The sequence below is a fragment of the Thalassophryne amazonica genome, chromosome 22 (genome assembly GCF_902500255.1).
Source record: "Thalassophryne amazonica chromosome 22, fThaAma1.1, whole genome shotgun sequence".
NCBI lineage: Eukaryota > Metazoa > Chordata > Actinopteri > Batrachoidiformes > Batrachoididae > Thalassophryne > Thalassophryne amazonica.
Window position 1 is genome coordinate 3,975,424 of NC_047124.1, and position 15,487 is coordinate 3,990,910.

The 15,487-nt window shown below is 39.5% G+C and overlaps 2 protein-coding genes across 2 annotated transcripts in view; both read left to right on the forward strand.

Annotated features, from left to right (window-relative positions):
* Positions 1–15,487, forward strand: part of mdm2 (MDM2 proto-oncogene) — a 387,699-nt gene that overhangs the window by 50,197 nt on the left and 322,015 nt on the right. The window lies entirely within an intron of this gene.
* On the forward strand, positions 8,059–14,323 carry LOC117503953 (plexin-B2-like). Its single transcript, XM_034163268.1, is given in 9 exon segments — positions 8,059–8,134; positions 8,911–9,062; positions 9,341–9,419; positions 9,422–9,500; positions 10,462–10,609; positions 11,433–11,497; positions 11,612–11,687; positions 12,526–12,600; positions 12,837–14,323. Coding segments are annotated over 9 exon segments (819 nt in total). The 5' UTR covers positions 8,059–8,094; the 3' UTR covers positions 12,942–14,323.

Consider the following 15,487-nt stretch of genomic DNA (forward strand, 5'->3'; position numbering starts at 1 on the left):
AATGATTCTTGGGTGTCAGAGAGAGATGCGTGTTTGGGCAACCAACTGAAATTATTCGTACATATTGGAATTTTTTCCCCATTATTGATCGTACATTTATTGATCGTACATCGTACAGAGGGCAAAAACTATCGTACAAATACGATAATTATCGTACATCTGGCAACACTGCACCGGATCCACCCATCCTCTGCGCTCCGGGACCTCCCACCTTACAAATGAAGCGCTGCCTGCCACGAGATGCGCTTTGTTTACGTCCATGTGAGAAGAACGTGAAGCCACATGAACTTCGAAACACAAAACGTGACGACTAAAATTATAGTATCGAGTTCGCAAAAAAAATAGTGAATGATTTTGTTATATAAAAAAATTCTAAATATTGGTAGGGACTATTTTGCCATCCCAAAATATTGGTTGTGACTTGTCCCTATGGTCCATATGCCAAACCTACGACCCTGTATATATATAATATGTGTGTGTGTGTGTGTGTGTGTGTCCTTGTTGATCTCGTGTCCCTGTGGGGCACACAGATACCCCCTGCGTGGGTAAAGTGCTGCGACAGGGTGTTTGGTCTTGTGTTAATTAATGACTCGTCCCCGGAGACCTCGGCGACAGGAGCCGACAGTGAGCAAACTTTAATGAAGTCGCCAGGTCTCCTGCTGGCTCGAGTCTAACAACCTCACTCTAATGCCTCACAGTCGTCTCGCTAACAAGTTCACCTCAACTCCACCCATCACGTGTTTACGGCGACCAAAACTCACCTTACCTGAACACGCTGATGGTTTGTCAGCGAATGATGACCGACTGATGCTGTTTTGGGGTCTGAGGACTGCAGGAACTGGACATACCTGTGGTGAAGTCAGCACTCCACACTGAACAGATGGTTCCTGTACCACAGGACTGGGTAGTTCTCAGTTTGGATCGGCGAGGGCGATTCTTTGAGGTGGTAGATGTGCACCGGTAGATACATTCTGGTACACTTGACCCAGACTTCCCTGATCTAAGACCCGCCTATCCCCAAAACGTTTGAATTTTTTTGACCTGCGGGGTCCTTTAAGGTCTTAGGAACTTGATGGTATTTTCAAGGACCTCGTGGAACTGATGCACTTGATTGTGTGTCCTAATCTGGAACTAGTTGTTTTGTAGGTTTACTCAGTTGTAACTTTTGTTTAACTTCTCCTGGTTAGAAAAACGTGATATTTTACTCTGTGTTGCCCGAGTGTTCAAACCAAGAAAGACTCGTCTCTTGATTGGTTCCACTTTACCCACAAACACCCAAGAAAATCAGTTATCCAGGCAGGTATGTGAAAGAAGTGATTGTGCATTTTATAGTGAAAACACCTAATTTTGCACAGACTTTTATATATATAATAATGAAAAGTACCATATTTTTTGGAGTACAAGTCACATTACCACCTCATTAATTTGGGATTTTTGTGAACTGTTGTGTACTTTTTATTAGTAACATTTATTATTTTATTATTACAGTTTTTGTTTATTGCTTTGTTTCCTGACAACATCTGAAATACTCACTAAAATTATTATTAAGAACAAATGTGGTTTTATGTGGTGTATAAGTCACAGGGCCTCAATGTTGTTTTTTTATGTGAAGGTCAAAAGACAACGTAGGATCATAAGTTACCCCAAGGTTCCTCACTTTGTCAGTGTGATGTACAGGGGCGTAGCACCAAATTCTGGGCCCTAGGTACTAGCCATATTAAAGACCCCCCCCCACACACACACACACACACTATGTTCTTTTTTATTAACACAAACACCAAATTTCTAATGCGTAGTCAAACCAGGTCTAAATCATGTATACCTTAGATCACACCTGGGAGTCAGAACCCTTATTAAAGTTGGGGGAGCAATGCACCAAATTGCACCATTTCTAGAAAAATGGTGCAATTTGGTGGATTCCCATCTGTTAAAATGCACAGGAATACATCAAATTGCACCATATTTCTAGAAAATGGTGCAATTTGATGCATTCCCGTCTGTTAAAATGCACAGGAATACATCAAATTGCACCAAATTCTAGAAAATGGTGCAGCTTGGTCCCCCAGACCCCCCAACTCAATATAGCTAGCTTTCAAGCTCACCTCTCTTTTCAAAGAATTTGGTTAGCAGCTGCTTTCCTTCATTTAGTTTTCTTTCCCTGTCCTTTTTTTCTCCTAAGCACTAGGGCTGGAACTAACGATTATTTTAGTAATCAATTCATCGGTCAATAATTTTTTGATTAGTCGTTTTGGGTTTTTTTTTTTTTACTTACATGTGAGTATTGCCATTATTTCTTTAAGTGAGTTATTATTAAAAGGCCTTTATCACACAACATCAACGTTTGAGCTTGTAACAAAGTTATGATGTTATATTCTCGTCAAAAACATACCTGGAGTAGTGTTTTGTTTTATTTTGCACATACATACATCACTGACACACCACAGAGACATTTCCATCAGGTTTCACCCGATTATGAGCATTTTTAGATGCTGACAGCAACTATCTCAACCACTGACAACATATTACAGCAAGAGTCCACAAAAATATTTTAAAGGCCTGACTAGTGTAATATGTTATATTTAAAAACATATTTTCATGAAAAAAGACAAAAATGTGCAGTTAACTGCATTTTATTTTTTCTTGTGTAAAAACACAGCTTAGATGTGGTTTGACCAAAACAAATGGTCATTAAACTTAAATAAAACAGGGATGAAGTGAAGGTTTAAGAGTCACTAGGTGTTCACAGGAAACAGTTATTTATTTCTATATTTATTTATGTTCATTGTTAGTTGGTTTTATCTTTTCTGTTGGGTTTAACCAGGTTCTTTTGTTTCTTTCTCTAAAATTGTATTGTAGCATTATGTGTTATTATTACTGTTGTTGTTGTTGCTGCTATTATTATTATTATTATTATTAATATATAAATAAAAATAAATTAAAAATATTACAAGTTGTTCACAAGTTCACTCTTTTACAAGAACAAACGCTGAGCCATGAATTATTATACAGAAAACAAAAGCACACAAATGTGCTGACAGCTGCAACAGCTTAATGCTAACTTTAACATTGAAAACGCCATAAACATGCTAACACGTTAGCATCAGTCCCGTTTTTAAGTTATAAAATACATCTATCAACTGTTTCAGAAGACCATAACAGGTCGGTTTAACATAAAAAGGTAAATATTACTCACAGACGTATGCTCTTTGGAGTTTTAGTGGGGAAAAATTAAGATAAGCAAAATAAAACAATGAGTCAACAAAGCAGCAGATCGCGAATCACTGCTTTGATTGGTTCAAGGATCAAAGCAAAGCCACGCTGCAGAAACGGTTGATTTATATGGAAGAAACTAAACATTTGCGGTAAAACAAGGTTATTTAACAACTAATTGATGACTAAATGTTGTGGCTGGGGTGCCTGGCTGGCTTTTGTTTCTGTCTTCTGTTTTTCCTTCCAGGTGGCATGCGTTCAGGACTGAGTGGCTGTGTGGCTGAGTTATTAGGACCTCACCCTGATCACCTGAGGCTGGTCATGTGCAGCTCGTCAGGACTCACAGCTGTGGTGCATCTATATGGATTGGGGCATGGTTGCATTTAAGTCTGGAGTACACAGTGTGTATTTGCCAGAGACTCGACCTTGTGATCAGACGGGTGAGATCGACGTTTAGAGAACCATCTCATCATCATGGATGCAGAGACCGTACCAGGTTTGATGCCATGGTCTGTGAAAGAGGAGGGGGTGAGGTCTCACGCTTGTCAGCACACTTCCTGAGGTATTTTAGGTTTTGTGACTAACATGAGTACAGTCAGTAAATGTGGTGTCCCTCACACCTTATTATATTGAGCTGTTGTTAGTCGTTTAATCAGCTTCCACTGCAGTGGAGAATTGAACTGGGTGTTCCATGCCTGCAGGGTGGGAAGCTGATTGGTGATTAAGCCAGGAAGTGTTTGCTGTTTATGTACACCTTTGAGTGGTCTCTCTGTGTGTAGAGTGGTGGACTCACATGATGGTTTCTTCTTTCACAGACTCGGTTGGTCGTGGCCACCTGGGGGGTGTCGGCGGGGTCCTTGGGTCCGAACTGTTCTGGCTCCGGACCGTTTGTGCTGCTGGGAGCGCACCGTTCTTCCACCTCGCCAGACCGCGCACTTATTTGTTATTAATTAGCACTCACTGTTATGTCATTAAATTGTGTTATCCTTTGAACCGTGCTCTGTTTCCTTTATGCTGGGTCCTACTTCAAACGCTGGTCGGTACTCCGACTGCGTCCGACACATAACACTAAATTAGTTGACAACTATTTTAATAATCAATTAAATTTTGTTTAGTTGAGATTAGTTGTTTTGTTTAGATTAGTTGTTTCAGCTCTACTAAACACCTCCTCTTTCTGTCAGATCCCGTTTGGGATGTGTGTGTGTGGGGGGCAGAGTGCCGCCTGTGTGCCTGGACTAAAACCATTGTACAACTGTGCAGGGGTGGGAAGGGCCCTCAGAGATCGTTCAATATTATTGTTAGAGCAGAATTATGTTTCGCAACATTTATACATTCATTCTAATTATATTCTTTTACAACATGAATTGTATGGACATCAATAACATGCAACACAAAAATGTATTTAATGCCAGTTTTTTGTGCCCCCCCCCCCCCCCCATGCTCTGGCCCCTGGGTATATAGTACCCTTTACCCCCCCGTCTGACGCCCCTGGTGATCTATGACACACGAGCCTAGGCTAAAGCGTTATCTGGTCAAATTGATGCCAATGTCTCACTGGACCAAGAACCATCATTTCAGTCTTATCAGAGTTTAAAAGTAGGAAGTTGCTAGACATCCAGCTTTTCACTGATGCAAGGCAATCTTCTAAGGATTTTATGTGAACGAGATTACCAGCAGTTATCGGCATGTATAACTGAGTATCATCAGCATAGCAATGAAAGGTAATCCCAAAGCGCCACAATATGTGCCCAAGAGGTGCTATATAAAGGGTGAAAAGCAGGGGGCCTAAGACAGACCCCTGTGGAACCCCAAATTTCATGTCACTAAGGTTAGAGGTAGTGTTACTGTACAAAACAGAGTGAGAACGACCGGTCAGGTATGATGTCAACCATGCAAGGGCACTCCCAGTAATCCCAAAATGATTCTCCAGCCTATCAAGTAGAATATGATGATCCACGGTATCAAACGCAGCACTGAGACCTAACAGCAACAGAACCATAATGGTGTCCGAATCCATTGTAAGCAGAAGATCATTCACCACTTTGGTGAGAGCCGTCTCTGTGGAATGATATTTTCTAAAAGCAGACTGCAGCGGCTCAAAGAGATTATTCTCAGTAAAATAGTCTACGAGCTCCTGTGAAACCACCTTTTCCAGAATTTTAGAGCAAAATGATAGATTTGATATCGGTAGTAGTCACAAAATGTGACTGATACTCCGGAAAATACAGTAATTGTGGTTGGAATGGATTCAACGTGTAAGAAAATGATCATTTTCAATATTTTTTTAAAAATTTCTATTTTAGCTATATGCACACCAGTAAATCAACCCAGTATTTACAGAGTCATCGAGACCAGAAGAGAGCACTCGAACCATGAATGAAACAAATACCACATGGATGAAGTCCATTTGCTGTGAACTTCTCGGTATCTCCTGCCTTTGATCACAGTTACAGATTTAATCAGCTCATAATTGTTTTGTTTTGTTTCTTAGATCCGTGGAAACGGATGGACGTGACAGAAGAGTTGTAGAATGAGGTGAAGAAAAGCTGTGGAGAGGCTTCACCTGCCATGTGTCAGAAGGTCAAAACTCAACTGAGAAACAGCGACACCTGGTGGAGCCACTGAGGAACGTGGTACCATCAGATCCACCTGCTTTCATCTGATGAACCTTTTTTGTTTGGAACCTGGTTTTGTGGAAGCAGATGATGATCTTAAAAGTGTTCATTTGTTCCAAAAGCAGAGAGGTGTCGTGCCATAAGGACAACTGTGAGCATGTCGCCGAACATGCTGCTTCTTGGTAAAGCTGCCGCCGATCGCAGACTTGTTGAGGCCTCGCTCAGCTCGCGCCAAACCGAGGGCTTACCTGCTTTTAGTGCTTATGAATATTTTGTGCAGAATCTGAAATTATAATGCAACACGTTTGGTTGGTGTCAGCAAAGAAGAACAAGGACTGATCATAATTTTTACACATTAGCAGTGTGCAGATGCTAACGTGAAGCTAATCATGAATATTTAGTGTTAATAATTCAAAGTGTATTTAAACATTAGTTAAGACAGTAACTGTGTTTCAGCTTAATGGATATTGCACACACAGCCGACGGCTCCAAACAATTGTTTGCAAGCTCACTATGTGCTAATTATTAGCAAAGGGCAGCGTAACCAAAACAAAACAAAAATATATCTGTCATAGTAGATTTAAACATCTGGTGGTGTAACAGCAGATCTGATTTCATCCTTCAAACTAAATTCTTACATTTATTACTGCGAGTACCCAAAATATAAAATGTCTACCCACCTTTTATTCACCACTGGGGGCAGCGCAACATACAGCCACAGAAAATGGCGTGTAGAAATCCTCAATTCTATATTTACGTTGCATTCGGAACCCTTGGAAACTCTGAAAGACCAGACATTAAAAAAAAAAATCCCTACTTCCAGAAAAAGCGTGCTCATGAGATTACCTCGGAGACAAATATGGATCAAATACTTAGCCTGTCACGGTGGAGCTAGGCTAACATTATGTGTTGGGCTAAATGAAATTGTCAAACATTTTTATAGCAATGTAATGTTCTGTTAAAATTTCATTTTAAAGACGCATTTTCAACATTAGTCACGTCTAACCAGTCGCAAACGCGGTTTCAAACACAGCAATATTTCAGAATATACTGAAATTTCTTCAAACAACTTGATTCAGTTATACTTCCTTCATATGGAATTATCAAACAGGACGTGTATAAGTATAATTTATAAAAAAAAAAAAAAAAACTTAAAATACTTAACAAGGACTTATCCTGCACACGATAGCAATATAAATGAAATTTATTTCCATATTTACCCACTGAGCCAGTATGCAGTGGTGGGCACAGTTCTGCTAATCCGCTAATTAGCGAAGCTAACTTTTTTGTTAGCAAATTAGCTTTTCAACTAACTTCAAAAACCATCAGGGGATCAATTAGCGTCCACTAAATGTAGTTTTGCTAAGTTAGTCCGCTAACGTTTTTGCTGGCAGTTAGTAATGGTCAAAAACATTTGTAAACCTTAAAATCATACATGTTGGTTCCTGTCTGCTACGTCAGGCAGCTGTGAGGAGCTGAGCTCAACTCTACCCCAGCAGAAGGGGCCTGGCAGCTAGGCTGCTAAAAAAAACAACAAACACAAAAGTCTTTTATTTTCAACATACAATGGTCCAGGAGTGAGGCAGAAGTCATGGCAAGCAAAGCAAAGATTTATGGTTCTGATTTATAAACCAAATTTATCTGGATAGTTTATGTAGATTGTCAACTCTGTCATTTTTACAAAGTGAAAATATAACACACATCTTTTAATTTTAAAATAATTTGACCCAAAACTGGCGGAAAAATCTCCAAATCTGTGCGAGGACACAAACACCGGAGTCCAAACTCATTTTTCTGTTGGTGAAGCTTTTAATGAGTGTTTCTATGAAACGTAATAAAAAATGTCATTACAGCTCCTGGACTTAGCACGAAGAAACATAGTTGCCTAAGGAACCTGAAAAGTTGGCAGATCTTGAGAGGAATCTGCTCATCTGGCAACAGGTTAATCGTTATTCTCTGGTGTTACAGTTGGCGAACGTCAAACATCACTACGTCAGTTTTATTTTCAAAATTCTGCATAAAACTTGTTTGAAGGTCTTCTGGGAGGAGCCCATGGGATGGACTGAGGGTTTTAGGACTCATCTGATCTGAGAAAGTTCATTTAGAGGAACATCGTTAATCCTGGTCCTGGATCAGCTTCGAAGTGTGGATTATTACCCAGGAACCACCTGTAAATTATTGTTTTCCTGACAATTCCTAACATGATGTTTTTGTGTGTCTCCTTCAGGTTCGGGATAACGCCACGCTGGTTCTGTCCAAAGTTCTGCACATGCAGGCGTTCCACCAGCACCAGGACTGCCCGGAAGAGAGTCTGTATCCACAAACACTCCAAAAAGTTCTTGAATTTTTAAGACAGTAGATTTTCATTGCGACACCACTCAAATGGGCGTATGAAAAAGTCCCCCAAAATAATTTTCAAGCACAAATAAAAGAAATGTGTACTCACCAAACGTGCCGCAAGACAATATGAAGTTTTAAAAAAAGTAGATCCTATCGTATAAGACAAGAAAAAGGTGCAGATGCAAACTGACGTAAATCCACAAATTACAATTGGCGCAATGCATGCTGGGAGAGGGTCTTGTCCGTGACGACTCGGCAGCGTCCATGATGAGAGGGACAATTTGTAGAGGGCTAAATGTTAGCTGTAAATTTGTCATTTTTAAATGAAGATTTCTCTGTTGAATGACAGATCTGGGCTTGCAGATTTACTTTACTACATTCAGAAGGATCTCATGTGTAAATGTAAGTCATTTTTTGTTCAAAAAACCTGACTGCATTTTTTCAATGCAGGTCTCCTTTAAGTGAACTTTAATTTTGCAACCACAGAGGTCAAATAAATAAATAAACTCAAATTACGCAGAACGAGTCCAAACCTGGCAAGATTTTGGATGAGAAGATGTGGGGATAAAATTTAATCAAACACAATATTAAAAAATTTTTAATAAGTGTAATGGTTCGATCTGAAAGAGGACAAATGTCTTTGTGTGTCTTGCTTTGTTCTTTGCCATAGCTGTGATCAGCATCGTTACCGTTTGACAGGGTTTTTTTGTTTTGTTTTGTTTTTTTTGTTTGTTTTTGTGGACAGAAAACGCGCTGCTGGAGGAAGACAACACGTTCCACCTGGTGAGACCAGCTGATGAAATGGACGAAGGCAAGTCGAAGCGAGGCAGCATGAAGGGCAAAGCCATGACCAAAGCCATCACCGAGATCTACCTGACCCGCCTCCTGTCTGTCAAGGTGGGCAGGGAATTAGTCAATGAACATTTCATTTATAGAAAAGCAAGAAAACAAACATGGATACAGCTGTGTTGCTTTTTTGTTTTTTGTTTCCATTTTATAATTTGGCGTTTCAATTTCCCACTTTTTACACCACACCTTGAAGGCAGCATTTGCTGCGATGTCGAACGCTCAGAGTGTCACATGGTTTTGTTTTGTTTTTTGTGTGTGTGTTGTGATTTCTTCAATGATGCATTCAGGGTCATGTTAAAAAGTGGGAATTTTTGTGTGTGTTTCAGGGAACCCTCCAGCAGTTTGTGGATGATTTCTTCCGCAGCGTCTTGTGCTCCGGCTCCGTCGTGCCACCTGCCGTCAAATACTCTTTGACTTTCTGGACGAGCAGGCACTAAGACACGACAACGTGGACGAGGAGACGCTGCACATCTGGAAGACCAACAGGTTCTGACTTTGGGGGCAAAAAAATTTCTCATTTTGTCATTTCTGGTTTCTGTTGCTGAAAATTCTGATTTCTACCTGTTTTAGCACTTATTAGTTACTTTGAGTGAAAGTAGAATTTTGTTTTAAACCCCTTTAAATTTGCTGACATTTCTTGTTAACTGCTTCTAACCGATTTTAGGACTGAACTGGTTTTAATTTGGTTACTGTGGAGATGATCTGGAAGATAAACTGTTTTTTGTTTACTTAAAATGACTTTAAACTGGTTTTAAGAGAATCAGTTTGATGCAGCTTTAAAAAACACGAGTAAACTGGTTTAAATCGGACTCAAACTGGAGAACTTCTAAGAATCTGAGATAAGATTTTTTAAAATTCTATTATAATTCATCCAGTCTGTGATGATCCATTTGACCTCATGTTAATATACTTTTAAAACACACTTAAAAAAAAATGTGGTTCACTTTTTGTCACTTTTTGATGATGATGCACTAGAAGCATTTCTGTCGTCGCTTTAATGCAAAAGAAGCAAAATTTGCAAAATCTGGCAACGCGGGCTGATTGTCCAGAGACCACATCCAGAGATTTCAGGAACCAGGTACGAATGTTTGATCACTTCAGACATGAATCAGACTGAAATGACGTGAAAACTGATTGAACCCTCTGCCAGCTTCACCTCAAAGCATCTCCGAGTCTCATTTTGAGATAAAGCTGCTAAATAAATAATTGGACCTCGTCAGCCGTCCGACATGTAAAAACCGAATTAACGGCTAAATAACTGCCACGCAGAGGAAGAAAGACACACTGAGAAAGAGTCCGGGACCAATCCAGGAGTTTTGCTTTGACTCCATCATGGTGGAACCCCCACAGCTCCCGAATGTGGCATGCTGGGAAACGTAGTCTGAAGTGCGTCAGTGATGAAGGTGTTTCTAACATGAATTCTGTTGTTCATCTGGTTTGTCCTCAGCTTGCCTTTGCGGTTTTGGATCAATATCCTGAAGAACCCCCACTTCATCTTTGACGTCCACGTGACGGAGGTGGTGGACGCGTCGCTGCACGTCATCTCGCAGACCTTCATGGACGCCTGCACCAAGACGGAGCACAAACTCAGCAGAGTCAGTCCACAAATTAGCCCAAAAAGGCCACCTTTGGGCAGGTGGTCTAAAGTCAGTGTCTTTGATAAAATGTCAAGAGAAATTATGTATTTGGCTGTTGGACAATTCAGCTGTAAATTATTACGTCCATCAAGGACGTAATTAAAATGACCTTCGTTTATTTGTCTGTTAGCAGGATTACGTCAAAACTACTGCACAGATTTTGACAAAATGTTTGCCACAGATAGATATTAGGCCATGGAAGAACCCATTAAATATTGGAGTTGATCTGGATTCAGATTCTGGATCAAGATTCACTTTATATAGGTTTTGACGGATTACATCAAAACTACTTCACAGATTCTCACCAAATGTGCACCACAGATAGATATTGGGGCACGGAAGACTCCACTGAATTTTGGAGGTCATGCAGACTGGTGGACATCAGAAATCTCTGGTTGCTCTTGTTTCTTTTTTTTTTTTTTTTTTTTTTTTTTTTTTACTGATTTGAGACAACTAAAGTTCTGCCTGCTAATGTGAATGAAGACGTGAACATCTTCAGGGATCTGCTTGGGTCCATGAAACAGGACACCTGCGCCTGGTCTGTGGGCGGTGCCCGGCCTGTTGGCACCTGCGTCCCTGGCCTGTGGGTGGTGCCCGGCCTTTTGGCACTTGTGGGCAGTGCCCGGCCTGTTGGCACCTTGTGTTGTCGTGTGCATCAAGTGGCATTAATAAATCTGCAGAATGTGTCGAGTTGCTGAGATTTTTCTAACTCAACAACCTGGAGAGAAAAGAGAAAATCTGATGTTTCCTATTTAATCTTTTGTTTGTATCTGCGCTGTAGGAGTCTCCCAGCAACAAACTGCTCTATGCAAAAGAAATTTCCACGTACAAGAAGATGGTGGACGAGTGAGTTTTTTTTTTGTTTTTTTTAACAAACTATTAAATGATGAGTTCATGTCGCATCAGCTGATAATGTGGAGCTGTGATTTGACATTAGATTTTGTGTGTGGTTTGTTTCAGTTACTATCGAGGCATCAGACAAATGGTTCCGGTCAGCGATCAGGACATGAACACTCACCTCGCTGAGGTGTCGCGGGTGAGATTCTTTGATCCAGATTCACTCACAAAACAGTCAAAATGGTTTTAAAGTGTTAAAAATACTGACCAGGTCCTGTTACGTTGTGGGGTTGGTCGGGACAAAGGGACTGAACCAGAACCTCTTTTAAAAAATTTTAATTGCAAAATTCAGTGTTTTACTAGAACCTATTTTCACATTATTAATGTATTAAGTGTGTACAAATAAAAAATCACTATCAGTTTAATTGTATTTTGCACAGAAATAAAAATGAATCTATTTTTAATTTTTGTTGTATTTAGATATAATCATACAAAACCATTGATCAATTTTAAATTTTATTAATTTTTATTGACTTGTTTTTGCTCAGAGGTTGTTGTTGACCACGTTTGTTTGTTTGTTGTTTGACCTCTTTTGTTCTGCCTTGCGTATTTTCAGCATGAATTTACTTTGTGCGTCCTCCTCTGAAGTTAGTGGTTGGAAGCTTTATGACATCATGATGTTTTTTTTTTTGTTTTTTTTATCACTGTTGCGTTTGATGCCCATCCAGCAAACACATGAGAATTTGCTGGCTGGACCTCATTGTTGAGCCACGTGCTGCTAACTAGCCAAGCTGGCTGGACTGTTGTGGCGCTCTTGTGACTGGGCTATGCTAACACACTTGATTACCGCCTAATAATAAGTTAAAGGCATTTGTATGATCATTAATGATTTGTTCCTGAAACTGAGCAGGAATTTCTAAAACTGGATCATGTGACACAGCTCGCTATCGCAATAGCTGAACTCGCTGCCGAGTGTTGTTTCATTGTTTACATTCTAATTATTACCAGATACTTATTCAATTATTTGTTTTTTGCAGCAACACACAGACAAGTTGAACACCCAGGTGGCCTTACATCAGCTGTACCAGTACGCCAGCAAATACTATGACGTGGTGAGAAACAACGCCACACGAAATAAAAAATTAAAATTAAACTCTTAAAATTATTCTGCAGAGAGTTTGTTTTTCATCCCGAGTTTGTCAAATTAAAAACCTGAAGCTGATTATTTGATGATTAACTTTATTTTTATTCAACTTTACAAAAATCACATAATTGTTTGGACTGAAGTTATTTATTCAAATAATCGATGGAGTTCTTGATTAAATGCTGCAGTTTTATTTTCCCTCAGATCATCCAGTCCTTGGATGAAGACCCGGCAGCCCAGAATAAACAGCTCACGCTCCGCCTCCAACAGATCGCTGCTGCCCTGGAGAACAAGGTCACCGACCTCTGACCCCACGTTGGCGCCTGGAGGAGTGGCTTATGGACAGGAAGCACAGGATCTTACAATTTTAAAGACCCCCAACAAGATGAGCGTTGCCGACTTTGCAGAATGTATGACTATGTAAGGACCAATGTGGGAGGGGCTAATGGAGCTGCGGAGAACCAATGACCTTATATGGATTGAAGGGGAGGGACATTTAAACTCTAGAGGATGCGTTCGACCATATCAAGAACCGGCGGTTTGGAAATGTGGAAGGTACAGAGAAGGTGTTGTGATGGAAATCAAAGTGCTGTTACGTGGTTCGATGGAAGATTTTGACTTGGTGTCCAAAACCAGGGGGGGAAAAAAAAAAACAAAAAACGAGGGATGTGACGTCTGTAACACGGCTGCTGAAGTGAATTCTGTGAAATCAGTGAGGTTTTTTTTTTTTTGTTTTTTTTAGCTGTGATGAAGTGGACGCAGTTTCTGTAAAGGTTAAGTTCACACTAAAAGGGCTGAAGGAGGAAGTGCCACACATGAAGTGAAGCTCTTTTTTTTTATTGAAGTAATTGAATGAAGTAATGGTATTAATGGATGCCCCCCCCCACCACTCAGCTGTTTGTTTTTTGTGTGTGTCTGAGTTGGAAGGACAGCAGAGCAGTACAGTTTTATGACCACTTCTTTGCTTCCTGTGGATTTGCCTCTAACCACTGATCTGAGGCCAGTTCACTACGTTCGTCCAAAAGCATGGAAGCATTTTGGATTGACAGTTGTTCACATACAAGCCAGCAGACTGAAAAGTAATGGACCAACAGATAGCTGGTACGGTACAGTTAGGCGTGTTGGATCGGATGATGCGCGGGAATTCACGTGAGTTCAGGGTACGAAGAAAAGTGTTGTCCACATATCAAGTGGTAACATGGACAGTCATTCCTTCATCAATGCCAAATGTTTTTCTGTATCAGACAAACTGCAGTATGTGTTTATATGCTGATGATACTTTGCTAAGTTGAATTCATTTCATCCCGTGCAGTTGAACCTTTGCTGATTGTTTTGCTTTGAAATGCACAAAAAGAATCATTTTTAATGAACAGCATTTATTTTATGCTTTTACTTGGTAAAATGTAGTCTGTGATGTCACTTCCATGCATACTTGATGCCATTTGATACCGATGTGAACTGGTACAGATTGCCTGTTTTTAACTGCAACATGACTGCTGAATCATGTGGCCTAAAACAAAATTATTAAAAAAAACCACTTTCATTTATAAAAATTTATTTTGCCTTATTTTCTGTTCGTTATGCAGCATAAACATTTTATTTTGTTTTTCTGTTTAACTGCACACATCAGTGGACATGATGTCTTAAAGACTGGATGTCCATCAGTCCTTAAAATAAATGAGAAATTAAAACCTGCGTTCTTTGTGATGATTCAGAAAAACAGGGCTAAGTGGGCGGATCCACATTGAATAATAATTCATTTAATTTAAAACCACTTTATGTTAAAAGACAAATCTCAAAGTGCTCCACACACAATTTAAAAAAGAAAAAAATCACAAACACACCAGAAGATACAATAATAATTCTAATAAAAATCCAGTCAATTGTCTTTTGACGATTTTGTAATGAAAAATGAAAATAATAAAATAAAATAATAATGAAATGAAAATAATTCATATTAAAATATCTATTTCGGGATTTAGACGTTGAGTGGAGCAGCAGTTATTCTTTGCGCCGTTTTTGTATTTGTTTCCTTCTCAAATACAATAAAATTTGGCTCATTAAAAAGAGTTGATCTCAAAGCTGTGACAACACTGCCCCCAGTGGTCTAAATGAAGAACTGCGGCAGTCGTCCATATGTATTTGAACATTTTAGTACATTTCTCTCACGTCAGTGGCGCTGAAATGAAACAAGATAATTCTTGATGTTTTGGACATTACCTTTTAATTCAAGTTGTTTAACAAAATGCCATTAACAGTTTATAGTAATCTATAAATGTATAAAAGGCAATGTATGTATGTATGTACTAGCTGAGTTACCCGGTCCGCCAATCCGTATCCAAAATTCAGTGGTCTTCTATGCCCTAATAGCTATCTGTTGAATTTTCTTATCAGTTTTGTTGGTGTTGAGTCTGTGTGCCGAATAAGTTAATTCAGTTCATTCATTCTATCTGTGGTGCAAATTTGGTGAGAATCTGTGAAGTAGTTTTGAAGTAATTGTTCAAATCCTATACAAAGTGAAATTTTGATCCAGGATCAGGATGGATTACCTCCAAAGTTTCTCTGGAGTCTTCGATGCCCTCATATCTATCTGTGGTGAAAGTTTGGTGAGAATCCGTGTAGTAGTTTTGACGTAATCCTTCAAAGCCTAACATATAGTATGTTAAATTAGGTTTATTGATACTGTTTTGTTTTGGGGGTTTTTGTGCTCTGATGCTTGCGTGTCTGTTTTTTGAAATTCTAGTTCATGGATCAGTGTATACTTTGTATTAGTTCTCATGGGTATATGTACAATTTTACATTTTCTAATTTTTATTTTGGTTAAAGAGGTCGGCATTTACAAGCTTTTGCTTCTG